Below are 25,501 nucleotides of genomic sequence, written 5' to 3' on the forward strand. Positions count from 1 at the left end.
TCGATGATATTGAAAAATGTGTTATGGAGTTGTGTTGTGAGCTAGATGTTCCAACGACAAAGGTAGGGGATGTAATTGGAACAGTCTGTAGATTAGTATTTCACAAAGTAAATTTAGATAGCCTGCCATCTGCCTCGACAGCAAACAACATGATAGACCGTGCCCACGTATTGGGCAAGCTGCAGGTAGCAAAAGGTATAATGCAATCTGAAAGATGGGGATGGTACTTCAAGAGACGGGAAGAAGATTGTCGGCCAACAAGTAACACTAGATTCGGGGCAAACTTTGTCAGGTGGGTTTAATTCTGTTGCAGTAGAGGATGGAGTGACCCTTCTGGATAATGTTATTGCAATGATGGAAGAGTTGAGTGATTTATATGGAGGAGAAGAGAAGGAGGCCATCTACAAAGAGATGATGAAGAAGATGTTTGCCGTCATGTCATATCGGTCAAGTGTTAATAAATTATTTAACACTCAGTTAGAGTCGCATAGGGAAACAATTCTTGGTGAGGAAGCAGCTGGTCTTCAGTTTGTATACTGCAATGCCCATTTTCTTCTGGGGTTAAGTAATAGTTGTGAAGGAGTGTTGAAAGAAATAGAGAAGGAAATTGTCAAGGAGTTAGGTGAAGGTTTAGGTAGAGATGCTGAGGCAAAGTTTGCTCGATTTAGTTCATCTGGTGAATCTGCAGCAGCACGCTACATAAGAACAGCTTGTGATGTCTTGGGCTCAAGAGGTCAAGAGGTGACCAGAAGAATGGATGACGTGCCAAATGGGAGGCTTTTTGTACCGAATGTTTGCAGGAGAAGTCCAAGGTTTCCAGCTTTCGAATGAACAGGTTTAACAATTTTTTTCAAGGGGCAGCAGGATTGTTCTTTCACAAGTCACACATTCATCAATTCTTAAATGATTTCAATGATTCGTTGAACTTGAAGCTTGAAAGTGTCCTGCTCGATTGCGATAGTGAGAAGGTATCAAGTTTGATAAGAGCGCTCGGCATTATTTATTATGCTATTACTGGGCCTTTTTGGAATCTTTTGAAGAGTGAAACGCACTATCTTGATCAGTATAAGTACATTCAAGAGATGCTGAGCAAATTTGAAGAGTGGTCGCAAGATAGCAGCATTCTATTGTCGACTGCGATAAGTTTATTTCCCGACTTTGCTGTCCCTATTGATGACGTTTGGAGAAGCCTTTTAGGTGATTCTTTGTGTGGGTCAAGTTTGACAAAGTTGACTCTGGAGAAGATTATGGCTGGATTTATTAAAGTAACAAAGAAGCAGTTAGAAGATTTTCTCCCAGGAGGGGTGTATGGTAGTGCTTCAGATGATGAACTAAAACAAAAAATGAAGCAAACTTACAAACCTTGTTTCGGAGTATGAATTTGGCGATCTAGATTTTAGTCAATTTAGAAGAAGGCACGCTTCACTGCATTTTCATTCCAGCATTCAAATAGTTAAACGTAACAAAACAATTTCAAAGTGGTTATCAAGCAAAACACCTGATGAGCAAGCAGCATTATTACAGTCGGCACGAGTAAAAAGTATCCGTCTGAAGGAGAAGCATCGCGAGGCAGAGAGGGAAGATGTGAGAAAGATTGAGGAGCGAGAAAGAAGCCCTAAAACTAGAAGTGAAGAGAAAGCTTGTTACAACAGTTCAAAAACATGGTGGCCCCTGTATGACACCAGCAGATGTTGATAGAGTTTTGAAACATGTAGCCGGGAACAAACTGAAATTAGATATCAAAGATGAGGTTCGATACTTGAAAAGTGTTCTTGGGGTTGTGAGTAAGCGTCTTGTTTTCGGGAAGAAGGACCTGGAAACTCTTGTATCCGATCTAAAGGCAGTTTTAGAAATGTCAAGGGAAGTAATCGATAGTGTCGGCTTGGCTTCTGCTTCTGGGGCTTTGACAGATACAGGTATTGAAGTAGATGTAGATGTTCATGAGTCTGGAGAGAAAAGGAAAAGATCATCAGAATCAGTAGATAAACATAAAAAGCAGAGAACAACAATGAAACCTGATACTTTATCATCATCAGTTGGCTGTCCTGCAGTGACGTACACATTTAAGGCTCAAGGAGAATGGGTTGCGGTTGCTTATGAAACCGAGTGGTTTATTGGGAGTGTTGTGGATGTCATATCGGCCGAGAGAGCTGACATACAGTTTCTCAGCAGAGGGCATCAAAACATTTACAGGTGGCCCAGAGTGGACGATATTGATACGGTTGACAAAAGATTTGTATTTGCTAATGGTTTTGATGTGTCTACTTCAAATGGCAGAACATGGTCTGTTCCAGAATGGGATTATCTGCAGGACCTTTACAAAAGCTACTGCTCGATGTACTTTGTTGATTCACTAGAATTGTAAATATTGAGAGTCGACTGCAATAATAATGGATTTTGAAGTGGTGACATTTTAAAATTATTTACATGTACATTGTATATTGGTTGATGTATTCACAATTATTTTGATTATGCTACAAAATGCTTGACGTTCACAATTAATGTTTGTAAGGTCACACAAACTGAAACAACTTTGATAACTTTTTGAACTAGACAGGTGCGGATTCACAGGGAAATTGGGGTTCAAACCCCTCTCCCCTTTTCTGCAAAAATTTCCGGATCCGCCTCAGCTTGAGCTTTTTTGTATGTCCCACAATGAACAGCGGATGTCTTTGTAAACTAAACACAAAATATTTATCAAAATTCAATTCAAAATATAGAGAATTTTGTATTGATGATGGTTTCTTGACACATCTAATTGAAGCCGAAAGCATTACATAAATTCTCAGTCACGTATATTTAATGATCACAGAGTGCCCCTTTAATGTGTTAATTATATTAATTACTTGTCATTAATTACATAAAATAGATTCTTTACATTTTGTAAACATTGTGAAGAAACATACTGACTTATTTTAAAAGGGTTCCTCTAAAGAAGGTATTGAATTTTCGTTGAAGAGTAGAATTAAACAAAATACATAATTGTTTACCAAAAATGCAAATTAGTGATGTTTTCTTTATTTGTAGTAAACTTTGTATTAATTTAGAAAATGAGAATCCGTAATGGATAATTTTGACCATAATTTTCTTTTGAATTAGTCAGAGGTTACTAAGTTTGAGGAAAAAATGATTAAAATGCAACATTCTCTGAAATAAGTCAAAAACAGTAAAATCGCAATAAAATATGAAAAATGAATACAATGACATTTTTGATTATCAATAATTCTAAAACTAACAAGTCAGAGGATTTGATAATTAGCAATGGTGCAGTATAGCCAGAATAAAAGCAACATAGAAAATTTGAAGTCTGAGGGATGTACGGTTTTGAAGAAACATGCCTTTAAAATTGGACGAAAATGCCGATTTACGCGTAAATTAACGATATATTTTCACATAGGAAAATTGCACAATTAGCCATTTTTGATCATCTGTATTTGAAAAAGTGGCATACCAGTGACATTGAAAAAAAATAGACATAATATTTAGCCAGGAAGAAAGCAACACACAAAGTTTCATGTATGGGGGATATACAGTTGCTAAGATATAACCCCTTGAATAAGGGGGAAATGCAAATTGTGATAATTTGCATATTTTTGGTGTTTCTTTATCAGACTTTAAAATGGTATAACTTAAAAAGTTGAAGTCGTATTTTAACATGTGTGGTACCAAATTGTTTCTTTTGATGAGTTCTAAAACATTAGCTAAAGAAAAATCCATTTCTGCCCATCTTAGAAAATTCATTGTGATACCTAGTAACAGCCATGCGGAGAGCATTGAAACATGTTGCAAAGTCTGAAAGTAGTATCCATGACTAGAGAGCGAGGCTGGATGGTACTTTGAAAAACGACTGATTTCTGATATCTGATTTCATATGAAGTCAACAAAGTTTCAGAACAAAATGGCAAGTCACCTCTTAGATTTTGCTGATTTTAGTCAGTATTATTTGTAGACAACGAGATATTTGCCAAATCTGAGTGATCTTTATGGTCTTCCAAAGTCAGGGTTTCAATTGTGGATAGGCCTGTTCATTTTTGAAATACTCATTTAAAAATCCCTCTGTGATAATGTTCTTAAGATAATGCTGTTATAAGGTCCCAGACATGGCACCAGGTGATAGTGGTTGAACTAGTTTGGGGGTTATTGAGGGTCCTGCGCCTTGTCCGCCCCGCAGGAAAATACGGTAGAGTACTACTGGAATATCCTGCTTGTATTGAATTATCTCAAGAGTACATTTTAGGTACAATATATTATCCCACTTTGTTTGATTCATTGTCTTCAATGAGCCACAATCATAATTTGGATGTGTGTGACTAATCGACATTGTTCAAAATTGAAGTTAATGACAGTTTCAACAATCAATCATGATCTAAGATCTTAAAGGGGTATTTTTAAGAAATAGTTTCTTGGTTTATTTTTCTCGTGTAGTTAGCAGTCCGGAGCCATTAATCATTTTGACGAATCACTTACACACATAGTGCATCACTTTGAGACCACATTGTTACATGTATGTAATGTTTTTACTGGTATGTACTGTAGTTATCATTCAATGAACATGCATGGAATTAGACTTTCCAACCAAATTCTCAATTTTATTATATGGGAAAAAATGAGTTCACATGAGATCACTTTGGTAGTATTTGTTGTTTCTAACCCAGTTTTATCTGGTCCAGTGATGATTGATTAACACCTGTACCTCCTGAAATCTAAATGTTCTGCAAACTAATGAACATTGGGGTCCTTATCTTTACTAACACACTCATTCAGCTACATCTAGCCAAACTAGCATGTCATTTATAGATACCTCTAGCACCACTTATTCAGCAAGCAAGACTTTGCATGTATTTTTGGCATTCTCATTCAGCCACACCTGGCCAAACTAGTATACCACATAGTGTTTGTTGTTTCTAACCCAATTTCATCTGGTCTAGTGGTGATTGGTTTTTGCACCTGTAGGCCCCCTACCTTTATAAATGTTAAATGTTCTGCAAATTAACAGACATTGGTGTCCTGTTCTTTAAAGACACACTCATTTAGCTACATCTAGCCAAACTAGTATGTAATTAAGAGATACTTAATTCACTAGTCTAACATCCAAATGATCCAGCAAGCAATTTCTTTGCATGTATTTTTGGCAATCTCACTCGGCCACACGTGGCGAAACTAGTATACCACTACATTGCAGAAGGGGGAACACACTGGTGGGGCGTCCATAAATTTGTTATGCTAGGAGCACAGGCCACAATACAATCATGTCTGAATTGATGGCTGTGGCTAAGTTGTGGCTTAGGGTGTTGCAACATATACTTCAACCCTTGTTTACATGATGATTAAGCCACAGCCACTGATTCAGACCATGGCCTGCCATTTCAGGATGTTGTTGTGTTTATAAACTAGACATCCTTATGACTAGAGTGGCTGCAATAAGCATGGCAGTCTCAATCAGCTACATCTAGCTGAATTAGAACTACCACTACAGTACAGCACTATTGGTGCAGTGTAATGGGTCTTACATGTCTTAAGTGGTATTTGGTATCTAACATCTGGTTGGTAAACTCAATTGGCTACATCTAGCCAAACTAGCTTACAGGGATATGTCCCTTTTGAATTGTTATACATTCCCATTCAGTCCTGATATTTTGGATTGCTTGCTGGATTGGTAATCTCTATACAAAGCCAAGGTTACATGATTTAATGACAGATAAGGAATAAGGGTGCGTATCTGTCTACATGTAGACAAAATATTAAGTCATTTTGAAAAACCCAGAATGGCATTCTCAGTTGGGTAGGAGCCAAATTAGAATTGCCACTTTATTCTCAATGACAGGTACAGGTGCCTACAGTAAGTGAGACTTGGTGTCCAGTGAATAGTTATGGCACACTCAGTTGGCTACATCTAGCCAAAATAGCATACCACTCACATACATAAAGAGGCATTTGGGAGATTTGGATTTAGATTAAGATTCAGGTATACAAGCTTCTTACTTGAGTTTCTTACTGGGGAGTTTCTAGAGAAGCTTTTATACAAATGGAAGGAACGCTGAATGTTTGAAAACAACGAACCTACGAAAATGGCCCTTAAAGACATTACTTACGGCTGCTATAATAATTATGTTATGTGTGTATATTTTGTGTTGATAAACAGGATTGGGAATCCACAATGCTGTCAACATTCTTGGCAGAATAAACAGCTGTGAATCTCTCGCAAGACTGCACCAGCTTCAGAGTAGTGCTCATGAATGTGTTCATGAAATTCCAACAGTGCGTCAATGCCTATGTTGAAAAATTCAAGGCTGGCCATGAGACAAATCTTTTTAAGCGCGCTTTTTTTAAACCACTAAGTACAAGTACATTTTTTTTATTCTCTGTAGCAATTCCAGCCTTTAAACTAGGGTTTTTTCTCTGTTTTTTTTTAATTATTGATTGATGGTTTTTTTTGCCGGTTGCTAAAACAATTTTGTGTAAAGACAACAGAAGACAGATGAACTTTAGAAGAACCACCATTCATCAGCATAGGTTAACTTAGGGTAAAAGGTCAGGCGGTCATTTAAAGAGTTTGGGTAACGAGGTCAAACTTGGGTCACTGGGTCAAATAGGGGCCATGAGGCCGTCAGTCTGAATCTTGCACCCAACTGGTGCTTCAAGAATGTCCGTTCTCTCCCGGTGACCTATCGAGCCAACAGAAAAGCACGGATGGTTTCAAATCTTTTCAGCAAATGGGTACAGCACCTGAACCAAAAGTTTTCCCTTCGCAAGTTTTTCTGTCCGTGGATAATGATCCCAAACCTTTAGGCCATCACTCTCCAATTCCTTCCTCCGAACACAACTTCTCATCTTCAGCCCAAGGACCAAGGCGTCAATTTGAACCTAAAAGTCCACTACCGGAAACATCTAGTCAAAAGTCGGCTTCACATCTACGACTCTGGTAAACTCTAAAACCCATTGATGTAAAGCAGGCTATTTCAATGCTTTTTGAAGCATGGAAAAACGTCAAACTGGTGTCCATTGGAAAGTGCTTTGGGAAGTCCTCGGAAAGCTGACAAAGACCCTAGAAAAGGGCAATTTTGCCGTAGAACAGGAAGTGTACGACATAACAGAAGATACAAAAGTAGCAGTTGCTTTGGGCACCAAGTGGGTTCTTGTGAAGGACACCTTGAAAGTCAAACTTCAGCCAACTCGGAGCATACAAAGGAAACGCAACATCCTAGGACAAACTGCCTCTTACAACAACCTCTTTGGCATGTTGTCTGGACTTCTTGTTCGACCTTAGATCCCTTGGGTAGTTTTGGGCCAATAGTTGCGAGATGTCCTCGGCTGGGACTAATGGCAATAACGATAGCAAACGAGCAGCTACAATTCGCCAACCAAACTGGAAAGACGATGAGGTTTTAAGGCCTTGATTGTGCTTTGGGCCGATGAGCAGATACAGCAAGCACTGGAAGACGCAAAAATAAGCACGCAAAATAAGGTTTTAAAAAAAATGGCTAAGAGAATGGCGGACCTGGGCTACAAAATCAAAACGCTCAGGCATAAAGACAAGGAAGTTGTAGACAACAGGAGAAGTGGTCAATGTCGTAAAAACATGTGCTCATTTCGATGAATTGGACAGAGTAGGCCTCTATCAACCCGCCAGAAGGAATGATCATTCAGAGCATGCAGAGCGGAACCCCAAGACATCCTCGATAAAAACAATATTATTTGTATTTTCAATTGTCTGCTATTGTCTGTAATTGTCTATTAAAAAAATTACTCGCAGTTAGCAGCTGGAAGAAAGATAGTTACAGGAAAAGAAGAGTAAGTTCAAATAGGCAATGCATTTACTTGAACAGTTAGCAGCTGGAAGAAAGACAGTTACAGGAAAAAAAGACATTGTTTAACTCATTTAAAAAATACTAAGGGAAGCCTTCTACTATCATTTTAAATCTTTTACTATCATTATACAAATTTTAAATGTAAAACTGTGGAAGGTTTTGGAAGATGTTTGCGGAGACGAGGATCATGACAACGATGGAAACGAGGATTGTGACGATGTAGATGACGAAGATGTAGGCGAGGAAGATGTTCATGGAGACGAGGATCGTAACCAAATAATAACTACATGTACTTCAGTTTCTACTGTGAACAGGTAAAAAGCCAAGAACTTTTATTCAAAAGTTTGTGGATAATCCACATTACTGTTAATTAACTTAATATTTTTTTAACAGGGGTCATTCAACAACCAAGAGTTCAGCATTTCGGAAGTGCTGTGGCCAGTTAGGACAGTTACGCTCAATCTTGAACCTATCATTGTGCGTTGTAGCGATGACAGCGACTGCAACAACCACAGCGAGCCGCACAATAGTTGACAGATTTTGGCACTAACCCTGTCCAACGCGGGTAGGGCAGGAGTAGTTGCCAACATGTAGTTACAAGAGTTTGAGGCAGCAAGGGCCCAAAGTAATCGGTGGGTGATTGTTGTAAGTACATTTCTATTATTATTATTATGTAGCTGAACACATGTGAACAGTTTGATATGTTATCTGGTTGTTATTGTTTCTTCTTTTGTTTTCTTCTCTTGTCATTGTTAAGGTTGTAAAGACTTGATACCTGGCATATAGTTACACCATGTGGAAAAAAACCAATGATTAATTGCTACATATGAGCTCTTAACATGACATGAAGCTTTGATGTAATGTTGTACAAATCTAATGTTACTTTACAATACAAGTGTCTTTCTATTAAGATGTTTTTAAGTTTATAATTCGGCAGGACTTCGGATTGTTTACACACGTGTAAGCATAGACAATTTGTCACCCGCTGTTTTTGTTAAAGGACCGCGGCAGATCCACCTCAGTTGCAGCTCCAAGAATAAAGGGGCAGTCCAAAGTAAGTGATTTTGAAGCAAACTTTTTTTGTGCTAAATGGTGTTTGAAGCTTTGCATGGTGTGGAAAATAAGAGTAACTGTATATATAAATTTGTGTTTACGTGCATTTACTGTCTGGGATATTTATTTGAATTATTTTTTATGATTTGTATAAATAAGGTGACCTTGAAGTCGGAGACCTGGTGGCGATATACCTAAAGCAGAAACAAGGAAGACCATTTATTGCCATCGTTCGAAGGATGGATAACCCAATAGAAGTTCAGTGGATGGAAGGAAACTACAACAGTGCCTGGCGTCCATCTGTTTCAGACACCAATGAGCACTGTCTAGATTATTGTCATCTTCAACACATGGTTCTACTCCGTTTTAAACTTGATAGCAGAAGAAAATTAAGCATAGAAACAATCAAATAACGAAGGGAGGCCGATCGAGAAACTGATGGTACCATGAACTTTTAGACCTTCCCTCCATCCAAATCAGTTTAAAAATTATTTTGTAATTTTTGTTATCAAGGTTTTGTCCATGGTGAGTTAATAGAGCAAAAACAGGGTTATAACTTGCTGATAAAGTGCTGTAGGTATTTCCAAATGGGTAAAACAAGTAAAAAAAAAAAACCTGTAACCTGTGAATATATTTAAAGAGAATCTTTCTACCAATCCACCATTTTCTCGCCACAAATTGTAAGGATTTTGCCCAAATTTTCACAGGATTGTTATTTCATCTACATGTACATGTATGGTGGATAACAACATTAACGCTCACTGTGACCATTTTGTCAGATCCATCAAGACTAAATACCTTAAAACAACACCAATGATTACATAATTGTTTTACTGATTTAACAGACCCTTTTTGACTAAATAAAAATTACCTATTTATTTACAAAGGAAATTTGGAAAGCTCCATTAAAGAAAGAGGCTATAAACTATTTTTTTTCTTCTTATGACAACTAAATTATGTTGTCTTCATGCAATAGCTTGTTCAAACAGTTGACTACAATTGGATCATGTACAAACCAGTAGGGCTGCTGACTGCCCCAGTCAGATTAACTGCTCAGTCATTAAAATTAATGACCCAAGTAGTTTAAGAGTAACATGTGAGAAGAATGTACATTTTCGGAGTTTTCTTGGCCACAAATTAAAATTCTTTGAATGGAGCTTTCATGTATGTTGTAATATTTTGTTTACAACTGGAATGTAACTGGATTATAGGTTCCTATGTATTTTGTAACAATGTTTCGAAGTTAAAAACCCTGGACACTATGGTAACTAATCCAAATATTGTTAGCATAAAAAGGTACATGGTAACAAGCAAAGGAGAGCTGTTTGGATGCTTTGAGAAATAAGTAATTTCTCACTCAAATATTTGAATTCATCAAGGAACTTATGCGACAAGGGTGAATTTTCATCCATTATTCTCTCATAACTTTGTCACCCAATTGAGTCCAAGTTAATATTTTATGCATAATTGAGAATAGTGGTCTTTGAAAACTAAAAAAGGTTTCCAGTGCCTTTAACGAAAATGATAGTTGCATTCCGCCGCCCTAAGAACCTTGGTGACATACTAGTCAGGGCCAAACTTCCCCCAGGTACACTCAAAAAAATGAATCTCACCTGAAGTAAGTATTAAACAAATTAAATTAGTCGATATTACTTAAAGGTATGTTTTTGTTGACTTTATGGAAATCCTTTAGTTAGAAAAACTTAAAATTTGAAAAAGTTTGTAACACTTAGTTACTTTAGTTGTAACGATGCGAAAAAAAGAGTAAAGCCAACATCATTCAAAATTTAGTTAATAATTATTAGTTACTTTGATTAATTGTTACTTGAAAAAAACACGCAATCAAATGTACAAGCTTCATTTAAGCACTAAATACTTAGATTGTAATACCATATTTTTAACTTGAAATATTTACGTAATCTCAAATTGGGTAAAACTGAAAATATGATTAAGATTGTATTACTTGGTTACTTAAGTTGTATTAAATAAAAAATACGAGTAAAGTTAACAACTTATTGTTACACACTTTAATAAATAACTACTTAAAAACAACTCAATTAAATGAACTACTTTGATTGAAATATCATTTAAATTAAAATAATAATAACGTTATCCAACTCGGGTAAGAGTCTAAAACTTTAAAAATTGATTTTGCAAGCTATTATTTGCTCGCTTAAGTTTTAACGATTAAAAAATATGTGTTCAGTCAACGATTTTCAAAATGGATTTAATCATTTTAAACTAAAATCATATGAGCTGGATTCTTAAGGTAAGAAACACATAGATTATGCTGAATGCTATAGCCTGTGAGTATTGCCTCTAAATTCAGTTCACTCTGCTGCAAAATGCCGGGGGATAAACTTTTGACCTCTCAAGCCCATCAAACAATACATGTAAATACAGTACATGTATTTTTCTGTGTACATGGTACATAAAATTATACATGAGTTAAACAAGATCCAGGAAAAAGTCAGGTGACCAGTCTAGCGAAATACAATCACCCAGACACACAGCGTACTTCGTGGTACCACACGTACAGCGTCGTCACACACAAGTCACAACACGTTGCCGAGTGCCACTGTCAACATCTACCACGTGTATACTCAGTCAAGGTAAGAACAATTGATTTTATGTGCCTTTTCCCCTGTATTTTGTTACAATAATGTAGTTGTACCTTGTAGCTCTAGTGTAGATGTTTCTTCCTCCGTGACTAGTTTATATTTCTATCTTCTCCATGTTTTTTGTTTCATTTCTGATAAACTAATTCGAATTTAAAACTTGACATTGGTGGTTATGGTGGGCCGGACTGAGCAATGACATACACTACGTACAGTTGGCTGCTTGTATAGGATGATACATATACTAAACATGTACTTTTCTTGTTTTACTGACATTTAAAATTACTTTTAAGACTTACTGAATCTGTTAATTTATCAACATGCCTGTATGATATCGTCAGTCGGATTATTGACCTCTTCATCACACTCACATTTCACAAAATTGAACAATAACTAGGCTAAGTATAAGTGAGTTAGTTTTACTTTCACAATTATGAATATGGGTTGAATTTAAATATTTTGAGTTGTGCTTAATGACAAAGTTAAGTAAAATTAACGTGGACAATAAGTGAGTTAGTTTTACTTTCACACTTTTGTGAATATGGGTTTGAATTTAAGTATTTTGAGTTGTGCTTAATGACAAAGTTCAGTAAAGTTAATGTTGACAAAAGGTGAGTTAGTTTTACTTTCACACTGTCAAAGTGTGAAAGACAAACTAACTCATTGGGCATTGCTCCTATAAATTATGTATTGTAATTCAATGAAGTAGTTTATTCAGTCAGAGAATAGCAATTCTGCATGTCATAATATTTTCAAAGTTTGTGTGCGCATTCCCACTGACATTTGAGCAGCAAAAAGTTTTTTTTTTAATTGTTGGATCTCATGTTTCATAGAATTAGCTAGATTTTTGTAATACGTGTTCTGGTATTTCATGGTTTTGTTTTCTGCAGTACGTGGTTATGTGGAAATGTAAGGACTGCATCTTTCAAACTCGAAGGAAGTCAACATTATATAAACACTACAAGCTTCAGCACGGTCATTATGGTCCAAGTAATCCCCAACCATGTTTGTACAATGACTGTCCATGCAGATTTAAAACAAGTGCAGCCTTACAAACACATATGTCGAGATATCACTTGCAAGATACAGATCCACTGAATGTATTCAAAAACCCAATTGCTTTTAAATGTCATGTGTGTGAGAAGAATGATATTACCACAGAAAAAACATTCTTTGAACATTTACATAAACATTTAAAGAATAATGAAACTGTTGTTTGTGCGTTTCACGGTTGTAGTTTTACAACAAATGTGAGTGGCACATTCAGATCCCATAAGAGTAGAACACACACACCACACACTCTGGCAGACTTCAAAATTAAGATTGTACAGCATCCAGGATGCCACACTGATGTTGATTCACAAGACACATGCTTTCCCAGAGAGTTACATGTAGAAGATGTTGAAGAAGGTGAAGACTTGTATGCAGAAGACAATTCTGAAGACCTTCATGTAAATCGATCCACACAAGCCATTGAACGAACATTTGCAGCGCTTTTACTAAAACTGGAGAACATACTTCATGTATCAAGTAAAGCAGTTGACGAGTTGGTCACTGAGTTGGAATTTATTATCACCTCTGTTTCTACGCTTGACATACAAGGCATACTCGAAGAAACCTTGAAAAAACATAACTGTAATATTGACAAAGCTGTCATTAAAGAATTAGCAAATTCAGTTAATGCGACTAATCCCATCATCACGGCAATTGGAAAGGATGGTCCTCTTGCAACTGCATATAAAAGGAAAGAGTATTATAGAAAACACTTCAGTGTTGTACAGCCTGTTGAATACATACTCAATGCAAAGGAAAACATTACCTATCAGTATGTTCCGATTCTGCAATCATTGCAACAAGTACTAAAAGTAAATGAAATCCTCGATAAAGTGCTGAATATTGATGAAAGTGGACAAAATGAAGCTGTTGATGATATGCCACAATATAAATCATTTCGGGATGGAAATTTCTTCAAAGAAAATAGGCTTTTGTCTGGAGAAGAGTTTCAAATTTTTGTTGGCCTTTATGTAGATGATTTTGAAGTGTGTAATCCCCTGGGCACGTCAAAAAAGAAACACAAAGTTTGTGCAGTGTATTGGGTCTTGTCAGATTTGCCACTCAAGTACCGTTCTTCTTTGACTTCAATTAATCTAGCCGTTTTGTGTAAAAGTGTCGATGTGAAGAAGTATGGATTCAGTCAAGTTTTGGAACCACTTATAAAGGATCTTGTCACCTTAGAAACAAATGGTGTCTTTATTTCAAAATTGGGAACACATAAAGGGCACTGTTCAGTGTGTGGCAGCAGACAATCTAGGAGCCCATAGTCTTGCCGGATTTGTTGAAAGCTTTTCTGGTCATTATGTCTGCAGATTTTGCACAGGAAAACACAGTGACTTTCAGTCGAAGGAAGTTAGATCTGGTGCCTTCCAGTTGCGAACTAAAGGAGAGCATTCTGAACATGTTAAAACTTCACTGGAGGATGAAGCCATGAACAATTGCTATGGAGTAAAACGTGACTGTGTCTTGACTAAAAAACTCAGTAACTTCCATGTCTTGACAGGCTATCCTCCTGATGTATTACACGATATTTTTGAAGGAATTGTTCCAGTTGAACTTGCACGCTGCCTCCGTGTACTTATCTCCAAGAACTACTTCACACTTGATGAACTGAATGATGTGATCAAGCACTTCCCCTACAAATGGGCTGATAAAAGAAACTCTCCACAGCTTATTCCTGACAAATTTTTAACCACAATCCATGGTAACGCACATGAGAACTGGGCCTTGCTAAGATTACTTCCTTTTTTTGTTGGAACTAGGATACCCCATGGGGAGCCAGCATGGGAGATCTTAATGGATTTGAAAGATATAGTTGAACTAGTTGTGGCACCTGTTCACACTGAAGAATCCATTGCATTTCTAGATTGCAAAATTTCTGAGCACCGCCAGAAATTTCAAGTAGTTTTCCCTGATGTAAAATTGATTCCCAAACATCACTTCATTGAACACTATCCCCAACTGATTCGCTCATGGGGTCCTCTTGTGGCTTTGTGGACAATGCGATATGAAGCCAAACACAGCTTTTTTAAGCAAGTTGCCCGCTACACAAATTGCTTCAAGAACATATTGTCGTCACTTGCAGTAAAGCATCAGTTTATGTTATCACACCACTTCAATTCTTCATGGACCACCAAAACTGCTATAGAAGTGTCTAACGTCTCAAATGTACCCTTAGTTGTGTTAAGGGATGATATCAAACGGGTTGTAAAACAGAAACATCCTCAACTGAGAACCGTACCTCTATCAAAGAGGGCATCCTACTATAGAACAAACTATGTAGTTGGAATGATTCTTGTAGAGTCTTACTAGACATACGGATTAAACCAATACTATAGACGAATTCAATCTTATGTGCATCAACATGTGTCTTTATTCCGTTCCTCGGTTTTCCACCCCTTTCCATGTACTCTTACACGAGGCCAACTCATTTGCATAAATGTATAACATTACATGTATTACAGTGTGATCACGTGAACACTACATTCTCTCCTTTCTTAAAATAACAAACCCTTAGTTAAACTGGAAAGTAAACGCACAGTATCAAACTTTAACTTTTAACAACATCATCAAGTTTAAACAATGTTAACCATTTAACAAAACAATTGTGTTTCTTTTAAAATACAGTAGTCCATACTATGACTTATCATATTAGACTTAGACCGGGATATTGCAAATTTTATGTTGGTGAGATATTTAAAACTATCCCAGAAAACATTTGTTACTTATCTTGTATCTCCTCTGGTAAACAATATTTACCCTTACATCCTGTGCTTACTGCTTATAACACATACTTTAAGTTTTATCTAAACATCCATTACAAAATCATCAAAACGCTTAGGGAGACAGTTTCTCGTTGTACGAACTGCCCTTGGTGAACCTAACATTGGACTTGAGATGGAGACTTGTGGGTCTACAATGTCTCCACTAATATCCTCATTCTGTATTGGATCTTCGATACTCTCCTGACTAGTGTCAGACTCTGTTTGCTGGTATTTCTTTACATGAGTGCTATTTCTTTTGTATTTCACTCCCTCTGGAGATTCAACAGTGCAACTGTTACCCTGTTTCTCCACTAATGTGTATGGCACTGCATGAAATGGTGTACTCATTTTGTTTTGTTGACTTTGCTTCACCAGTACAGCATCTCCCTTTTTCAGATCACTTTCTTCTGCTCTTCTTTTGTTATCTACATACAACTTATTTTTGTGTTTCATCAGAGCATCTCTGTCTTGAACTTCCTCATCATTTCTGTACTCTAACTCCTCTATTTGTGGCAATTTTGTTCTGAGTTTTCGCCCAAACATTAACTCAGCTGGGGACACACCTGTAGTGCTATGAGGAGTTGTTCTGTACGCAAACATGTATGACCGGATTTCCCTTTTCCAGTCCTGTGACTGAGCATGAGCTATTCTAATGCGCTTCATCAGCGATCTGTTTTGTCGTTCAACTTCACCATTTGCTGCAGGGTGCAGAGGTGTCACTAATCTATGGTTAATACCATTTTCATTTAAGTATTCCTTGAACACTTCTGACCTGAACTGTGGGCCGTTGTCCGAGGTAATTGACCTTGGTAGCCCATAACGAGAGAACATATTCTCCAGTGCATTCACAATCTTAGCTGTTGTAGTATCTTTCATAATTTCTACTTCATAAAATCTACTGTAATAGTCTACCACAACAAACACATAGTGTTTTGATGGGAGAGGTCCCAGTAGGTCAATGGCCAAGTCCTGCCAAGGACCCGTAGGCATTTGCGTTGGATGCAATGGTTCTGGGTTGGGCATCGCACTTACTAGTTGACATCCATGACATGATCGAACTAATCTCAAAACATCTTTATCCATGTTTGGCCACCACACTTTACTTCTCAACCTTTGTTTTGTGCCTACTATGCCCAAATGACCACGATGTGCTAATTCTACACATTTTGTACGTAACGTCTTAGGTATGACTAATCTTGTTCCTCTCAACACCAGGTAACCGATTGAACTCAACTCATTCCTGATTGGAAAATAATTAACACTGGATTTATCAAAATCACCTTTCGCTAGACACTTTCTAACTTTGATCAATTCTGCATCGTCCTTTGATGCTTCTTCCACTTCACGTGTAGTTAAAGCTTTGGGTGTTGCCTGTTCTGCAACAAACTTAACATACTCCTCAGCTTTATTTGCTAGTGTGTTTGGTTTATCAGCTACATTGCTTTTTACCAACCTTGACAACACATCTGCAATGTTTTGTGGCCCAGGTGCATATCGAATTGTATATGTGAATGGCATTAATCTTAACACCCATCTCTCAATTCTGGCATTTGGTTTTGACTTTGGCCCATACAACACTTCTAGTGGTTTATGATCTGTGATCAATTCGAAATTCAATCCATATAGATATATCTGAAATTTCTCACATGCCCACACAACGGCAAGTGCTTCTTTCTCAGTAGTAGAGTACCTTGTCTCCACATCACTTAATGTCCTACTGGCATAACTAATGACTCTAGTTTCCCCTTCATATTCTTGAAGTAACACAGCCCCTAAACCAACATTACTTGCATCCGTAACAAGTTGTGTACGTGTAGCATCAAGACGGTAATACCCTAATGTCTCAGTCTTAGTTAGGCAATCCTTCAACACATCAAAACTGTTTTGTTGTTCTTTGCCCCATGTGAACTTCTCATTTTTTCTAGTCAGCCTACGCAATGGTTCAGCCACAGTGGCCAAATTTGGAATGTATCGTGCTGAGAAATTCACAAGTCCCAGAAAACTCTTAATTTCGGCTGCATTGTTGGGGGGTCTTGCCTCTTTCATGGCTTTGATTCTCCCCTCTGTGGGCTCAACTCCGTTTTTGGATAACACATGACCCATGAACGTAATCTTTGTCAAACCAAACTGACACTTTTCCTTATTTAAGGTCAAGTTCTTTTCCTTCAGTCTCTGCATGACTTTCACTAGTCTTTCATCGTGCTCTGCTTGGTTTTTTCCATGAACAACAATATCATCTGATATGTTTTGAACTCCTTCACAATCATGTAGTACCTGAGCTATTACTTGCTGGTACTTCTCTGGTGCTGCACTTATGCCAAACATCAATCGTGTATACCTATACAGGCCTTTATGGGTTACAAACGTTGTGATTTCTCGTGAATCTTCTTCCAATTCTATCTGGTGATACCCATACTTCATATCTAACTTACTGAAAACTTCACTACCATTCATATTGTACAAAATCTCATCAACAGTAGGAATAGGATGCCGTTCTCTGATTATGGCCTTATTGGCTTGTCGCATATCAACACACAGTCGAATATCGCCATTTGGTTTGGGTACAACAATCACTGGGCTTACCCACGAAGTTGGGTGATTAACTTTCTCTATTATACTTAGTGACTCTAATTCATCTAGTTTGTCACTGACCTTCTCTCTTAAGGTGTATGGTACCCGGTACATGTGTTGTGCCACTGGTCTAACCTCTTTGTCAATGTGCAACTTCAGCTTATGGTCCTTCAACTTTCCTACCCCTTGAAAACATTCTGGATAACTATCTATCACTTCTCCAGCCACAAGGTTTACACCAATCTTAAGCACACCCAGTTCAACACTTGTATCTTTACCTAGAAGTGCAGGCCCTTTACTTTCTGTGACATAAAAATCTGCTTCTACTTCAGTGTCTTCATGACTCATACCATCAACTTTAATTTTGGTTACAAATTTACCAAGAACCTTTAATGGATTTGTTGATCCATATGCATACAACTTCTTATTACTTCTTTCAGATTTACACTGAATTCTTTTACCTTTCAATTCCTCCCACAGACTTTTGTCAATGATATTTACTGAAGCTCCACTGTCAATGATAACATCTACTGGTATGCCCTGCCCCAAACTTACTTTGATCTTTTCCTCTTTATTACTTCCCACCATGCCTACATGGAATGCAAATTCAGTGTCACTACCAGTTTCAGTGTCTTCTTGCACTGTGTGAACTTTTCCTCTTGGTTTATTTCCTCCGGTTCCATTCCATTTTTGTCCTTTGTTATTTCTCCATTTGGCATCCTTTTGCTCGTAATTGTCTTTTCTGTTTTTGCTCGTCTGGGTCTTGCAAGCAACTCCATAATGTCCGCGATTTCCGCATTTGTTGCACACCGCATTTCGGGCTGGACACTCCTGATCACGGGCATAATGTCCTCTGTGTCCACAACGGAAACACTGATCACCGTTGGCATGTTGTCTTGTCCCAGCGCCGCCTCTATAACCCTTGCTGGCGTCTCCATGTTCACCATTCTTTCTCCTTTGCTCGTAGTCAGAGGCCTTGTGTCGCCTTACAGCATTTACATGTGGACCATAGTCTGGTTTCTTCGCCTCCATATCCTTGGACTGTTTCTCAGTCAATTCTACATTTGTTGCGATCATCCTCAAACGGTCAAGTGTTAATGATTGCCCCTTTTCTAACAGTTTGGTACGAATTTTATGTGACTTACATTGTGCAATCACCTGGTCCCTGATCTCCTCGTCTGACTTGTCAAACTCGCATAATAATGCCTTCTGTCGGAGCCGCACTATGTACTGATCAACTGTTTCCCCGGCCGCCTGTTCCATGTTGCGAAAACCATAGCGTTCGTACGGCACGTTGATTTTTACTTCGAAATGTTTGTTCAAGGTTTTCACGGCTTTATCATACTCGTCTGTTCCCTCCTCCTCCGTCAGGGAAAAGAAAATATCCTGAACGTCAGGACCGGTACAATGCAGTAGAAGGGCTTTCTTCTGTCCTTGATTTGTGACTCCCTTTCCAACAGCAAAATACTCAAACCCACGCAACCATCGCCGCCACATTTGTCTCAACTGTGCGGGGTCACCATGAGGGTCAAATTTCTCAACTCCATTCAGCTTGATATTCTGCGCCATTTTCGTCGGTGTTTCGCACTTTTCCTCTGTTTCAAAACAACTTAAACTTTTCCAAAAGTTGCTATGATGTTTATCCTCGTCGCCAATTGTAGAGTCTTACTAGACATACGGATTAAACCAATACTATAGACGAATTCAATCTTATGTGCATCAACATGTGTCTTTATTCCGTTCCTCGGTTTTCCACCCCTTTCCATGTACTCTTACACGAGGCCAACTCATTTGCATAAATGTATAACATTACATGTATTACAGTGTGATCACGTGAACACTACAATTCTTACTACAGGGTCTACTGCAGGTCTCCCAGACTTTGTTGAAATTGTCCATCTTATAATTCTGCAAGATAACCTTAGCTTTGTTGTCAGGAGGCTGAGTGCATGGTACACAGAACACCTCAGATCATTTGAGTTAGTATCATCTGTAAATGAACTTGATGTTTTGGACATCAATGAATTGACTGACTACTACCCTTTGGTATCATATACAGTTGGAGGGAAGTGTATGGTAACTCTGAAGAGATACAATCCAACAAGCTAATTATTATAGGTACAGTGTAACTAAACAGACAAAATGTTTACATATTTTACTATAGCATGTACAGGTATAAAAAGATCCATTGTGGATGGTTTTGTTTATGACTGCATAGTTTTACTGTGCCACTCATCTCTGCATATTGGACAATAATTATTCTGGAAATTAAGACACTTTTAGATAAAGTTAGGTGATTTTAAAACTAAATTGTTGAGCTTTTCCTTAACAAAAATAACAAAATGGGTGAAGGCAATCAGGAGAAAGTTTAACACATTGAAAAGCCTGCTTTGTGTCATTGCCCCTCAGTTATAACTTTTGAAAGATACACATGTATTTATGGTTTTTTTGGGGGTTTGTTTCAGACTCAATCAGCATGGCAGATGGACCCTTGACCATTGACCCTTGCTTCAAGCTACGGGTGATCTTAAGTGACAATGATATAAGGAAAATGACCCTTCCTGGGGTAACTCATCCGAGTATTCTTGAGCTGCATGAGAAGGTGCAGGCTGCGTTTGGGCTTGTAGGGGACTTCAAGCTTCATTACTTTGATCCGGATTTTCAAGAGTTCTGCAATTTATCATCTGACGAAGACATATTCAACAAAGGGACAGTAAAAGTCATCTATACTGCAATTCCAGAGTCCGACAGCGACGATTTGACTAACAGTATATATGATGACCTTCTAAACTCAACCCAAAACTCCAACTCTTCATGTAAAACAACATCTCTGAAGTTCGATGATTCAGCATCAGTATTGTCTTCATCAGATACATCAGTCCTGTCCACACTGGCTGGTAGTGAAACTGATATTGAACAATCACAGAGAACCTGTCCATGGCCTGAACATTTTCCAATTCCTCGCTTCTCCTATGACACGGAACTCAAACTTTCAAAGGGGAATATAAACTATGGACATGACAAAACTCTGATGAACCCTGTAGGTGTGAAATCAGACATCCTGGAAAAAATTGCAGAAACAATTTTCCAGTACAAGGCTTATCCGACAGACTTGCAGTTTTGCTCTGTTGCTCAGGCCTTAGTAACCAAATATCCATGCCTGAAAGGAATGGGATCAGTCACTGGATGGTATGGCTGGAAGACAAGTTTGAAGTTTAAAATGGGGAATTATCGAACAAAGCTAAGAAATGTTGGATGCCCAGAGCTCACTGTCAACTCTTGCAAAAGGAAAGCAGGGAATGAACAGGCAAAAACTGCAAAGAATATCAAAAAGCCGAGGAGAGCCGAGGTTAACTATTTACCTGACTATCCTTGCAATGAAACAGCAGCCACTCTTGAAAGTGAACGACTAACACTCCTTGAGGATACCAAAAAAAAGGGGAACGAGAAAGAAGTCAATGACAAAATGGCAAGAACTTTTCCACATAGAAGGCAGGAAGTGGTTCTTCAGAAACCGATGGTGGTGGACTTCAAAGAGCGATGGCCAGTCTTGTTTACAAACTCGCAGGTAAGGAATTTTTTTTCAAAATAAATTTTGTAATTTTGTGTTTCTCAGAAACCACAGCATTTCAGGCAGAAGTTCTTTAAGGAAACGTTTCTACTATCAGCAATTTGAAACCATCAAATTTAAGTGTAAATCTGTGAACATTTATGTTTTTTGATCTGATCAATAGTGTACAAGGGCTTCAAAGCCATATTTATCACAACACTGTGCTTTACCATAGATTAGCAAATTTACACAGTGCTTCAACCAATCAAATCATCTAAACTGACCAATGAATGAAAATAAACTACCACATTCTGCACTTGATATCAGATGAAGTTTTTGTCATAATCCAACACCACAAAGTAAGTGGTCACTAGATTTCAGTTTGAAAACCAAATATGTGCACAAAGCTTATGCACAAAACTGAGTTGAATGTTTGCGACAGCTTACTAATTAATATCCTCTCTAATGTATACATTTTTGTTGTAGATTTGCGCTGAGTTTAAACGAATAACAACTGTCCCTTTGATGGCAACGTACACATCGAAAGTGGACAAACACACACCGAAGCTACTGAACCTTTTCCGTGCAAAAGGAGGTGTCAAAGGAAAGAAAATTAAGACATTCCTTGATTGTTTAGACCAGGTAATTGTCATTCCTGATATTTCGTTCTTGTGTAAGAGCATACTGTATAGTTTATTGCTCCATGGTAAGGGCAAGGCAATTTGACCTTGATAAGGAGCAACTCTGTGATGAAACTGTAAATGTGGTACAGGTAGTACATGTACATTTACCACCTTTGCTAGAAATTATACGTTTGTTGTAACCCCACTTTAACTTTTAGGTTGAAACCGGAATTTGGTTTGAAACATTTCATTTTAATTGCAACAGGAAATTTAAGAAAACCAAACAAATCTGTTGACATGATCTCATCGACCACCTCATTTTTTTTTTACAACTAATATTCAATTGTTTAGTTTTTTTATCAGTACAAACATACTGTAAAGTAATGTTTATTTGTTTATTTCACAGCTAAAATCTCCACTTACTGGTGGAAGGTTAAGACCTGCACAATGTTGATCCTTTGAGAAAGGGCACATGACGGACATGTACATGTAGCATACATAAACCTCTCTTTATCCATCCTACCCAACAGAACAACAGCATACACATCCGACGGGAGGTAGTGATCAAAGGCCTCTGTGAGTTCCTGAACGAGGACTGCGGAACTTTATTCAAACAATTTTTGGTGAGTATTAAGTGAGTAATATATCTTTCAGCAAATACTTGATTCCTTGATTGTGATTGGTCGACAGATGTGTAATAATAACATGCATTCCATGTTGATTTCCATTTTCATTAGTTAAAACACTGTAACGTGGGGTTCGCTAGCAAGGAATAGTGCCTGAACTCTGTGTCTTGCATTAACTGGTCATAGGGTCAGCTTTGACTGTGCGGATATATATATTTTTTCTGATTCAAATCAATGTAACTAAACTAAATCTAAAAGGAAAAATATGGTTGGTACCCTTTGTGTTTAAAGTGAATCAATATTCATTAATGTGACTTCACCTAAGGAACCAGGCAAAGACAGTGAAAGCATGATTGATAAATTGCCACTGAGGCAGATCTGCCATGGGAGGCATTATTTTTTTGTATTTCCTGCCCCAATAATTCTGAATTCCACAAACCCATAAATAGCAATTTTCATGTATGGTTTTTTGAAGTGATAAATGTTTAAATCTTACTGTGTTTCTTCTTTTGACAGGATACCCAAGAAGAGGAAATGATAAAGGCAAAAGAGGAATGTACAATGGGCATTTTTGTAATAAAGAAGGAGGGGGCTGCAGAGCAGGAGGAACAGGCAGACATCATAGTTGTGCTTGAGGGTGTGGAAGTTCTGAAGGAGGTAACCGATGTGAGCACAGCATGTATGCAGCTATTTGGCTGCATATATGCTATGAATCTATCATACCCGACTAGCCTAAAATACTTCTGGGAAGTCATCCAGAAAGTTTTCATGGGTCTCGATGCAACTCGCTTATCGCCTAAAGTTCAGGCACTGCAAAACAAACTTTGCATTTAGTGTGGAAATATTCCTATACAGTTTGGTCATTTTAAATTTGTGCCTGTTGGTTTGGGGTTTGCCTTTCGATGTTTACACCAAAACTCCTGAATGTTCGTTTTCAAATCTGGGTCTTTAAGAAGGATTACTTTCAAAATTGTACCACAAGAAGAACAACACTACAGCTTAATGCATTTTATATAAAGTTTGAAAGTTTTTAGCATTACAAAGTTTATGTTTTATTGTTAAAAGTGTAATGCAAATCTGTCTCTTGGAGACAAATTATGGAAATATAAGGGATTTTTGTCATCATGCAGCCATCTTGTTTTCATTATTTCAAAGCAGAATAACCAAATCAAGGCTGGAATGGCAAGTAGTGTGGTACCCTCGCTGATCTCTATTGGACTGACTGGATAGCAGGTTGAGAAATTAAGATAATAAGAAAAACATTGTTTTTTGCAAAAGCACTGATGATTTTAACAGTTTCTGGGTGTTTCAAAATTCATGGTCTAGTCATTACAATAGAGATCAGTGGGTACCCTTGGTGTGAGAATTGGTGTCACTGTTAATTGCAAGCAGCGGCATAGCCAGGCATTTTTTAGTGAGGGGGCACTGGGGGGCGGGCATGGCTTTTCAGTAGGGGGGGGGCAAAAGTTGTATTTTTTAACCAAGCATTTATTATTTTTTGGGACGCTATCAGGATTTGTTTTATTTATTTGTTTGTATTTATTTATTTTTTGTGGCGGGGGGGGTAATGGGAAATTTATGGGGGGAGGCGAATCATGACGTCATACATGTAAATTTGTTGTGAATTATTCGCATTAATTAATCGCTTTCATGTGAAGTATGAACCAGGCTTTACTTATTGGCTTTAGGGTTGGACCCAAAGTTATTATCTTGTGTTGTTGCATACATACATGCTGAGGCACAGGTAAACACAATAAGTTTCTCAACTTTGGGGTATAAAACTAAATTAAAATATGGATGGAGGATTATCTTCCTACTGAAATATTTTGTTGTCAAGGGAAAACTCCAAAAGTGGGCGGGGCATGAATTAGGTTGGGTTCAAAAATTCCATGGTCCAACTGCATGCATGCATACAATAATTCAATTATTTAAGAGCATCCAATGATTATTAGAGATATTAGATGTTTTTATTTGCATCTTGGATAAAGAATATTATTTGTTTGACCTACCCATACACCAATGTGTGTTAAGTACTAAATATGAAAAGAAAAAAAATAATAATCACAGGTGAACTTAGGTGGGATTCAAACCCACGACCTTTGTGTCTCTAGTGAAACGTCTTACCAGCTAGACCAGCCGCCACTAACAGGATTCAAACTGCCAGGCAATCTCGGTGGTCTAACTTGTAAGACATTACACTAGAGACACAAAGGTCAGGGGTTCAAATCCCACCCAAGTACAGCTGTGATTTTTTGTTTGTTGACTCGGGAAAGTACTGAGTATACAGTACTTAACATACATTGGTGTATGGGTAAGTCAAACGAATAATATCATTAGAGACTTTAAAATGCAGGGTCCCTGCATGATGTTATAGACGGTTTACTACATGTATGTTTCACATCTTTCTGAGCTGAGTATGCTCAAAAGATAGAGGTATGTTTCTACCTAACATGTAAATACTTGCCTTTGGTACAAAATATGATCAGGGGCTTCCCCCATGTTTGTTTTTTTTACAAACTATACTGTTGGTTCATCAAAGTGTTTTGTAATTTTTTAAAGTAATTTTCCTTCCAAATCAGACAATCGGCTGCCCCAAATACATATAAATCAATTAATTAATCAATCAGTCAAGAGCACAACGAAAAAGGAAGGAAGAACACACTTTATCAGAGGTTAAAAACATTTGAAGGGCAGGTCAAAACATTTCACAATTGCAGAAAAAAAGAAGAATATTGTTACCACAATCTATCTCAGTAATGTGTCTGGTTTCATTTAATGGATAAAGAATACCTTTTGCATTGAACACGTTCAATGCAGTTTAACAGTATTTTAGC

At 37.6% G+C, this 25,501-nt stretch overlaps 2 protein-coding genes across 2 annotated transcripts; one reads left to right on the forward strand and one right to left on the reverse strand.

Moving 5' to 3' along the window:
• The first annotated feature begins 11,272 nt into the window (after positions 1 to 11,272).
• LOC117302250 lies at positions 11,273 to 23,897 on the forward strand. The gene is made up of 6 exons (XM_033786104.1): positions 11,273 to 11,473; positions 20,334 to 21,436; positions 21,905 to 22,060; positions 22,572 to 22,664; positions 23,184 to 23,324; positions 23,826 to 23,897. Exons 2-6 carry the CDS (start codon positions 20,345 to 20,347, stop codon positions 23,895 to 23,897), a joined length of 1,554 nt encoding a protein of 517 aa, XP_033641995.1. The 5' UTR covers positions 11,273 to 11,473; positions 20,334 to 20,344.
• Positions 15,340 to 19,437, reverse strand: LOC117302241 (uncharacterized protein K02A2.6-like). Its single transcript, XM_033786092.1, has one exon. It carries the CDS (start codon positions 19,435 to 19,437, stop codon positions 15,340 to 15,342), a length of 4,098 nt encoding a protein of 1,365 aa, XP_033641983.1.
• Positions 23,898 to 25,501: the final 1,604 nt, after the last annotated feature.

Source organism: Asterias rubens, chromosome 2 (genome assembly GCF_902459465.1).
Source record: "Asterias rubens chromosome 2, eAstRub1.3, whole genome shotgun sequence".
Taxonomy (NCBI): domain Eukaryota; kingdom Metazoa; phylum Echinodermata; class Asteroidea; order Forcipulatida; family Asteriidae; genus Asterias; species Asterias rubens.

Bases quoted from the DNA above. Each gene is read 5' to 3' on its own strand.
- LOC117302241 (XM_033786092.1), bottom strand. From the start codon at position 19,437: ATGGCGCAGAATATCAAGCTGAATGGAGTTGAGAAATTTGACCCTCAT.
- LOC117302250 (XM_033786104.1), top strand. From the start codon at position 20,345: ATGGCAGATGGACCCTTGACCATTGACCCTTGCTTCAAGCTACGGGTG. The intron at 22,061-22,571 runs GTAATTGTCATT...CCTACCCAACAG, and splicing joins TCCTTGATTGTTTAGACCAG to AACAACAGCATACACATCCG. The intron at 23,325-23,825 runs GTAACCGATGTG...ATTTCAAAGCAG, and splicing joins GTGTGGAAGTTCTGAAGGAG to AATAACCAAATCAAGGCTGG.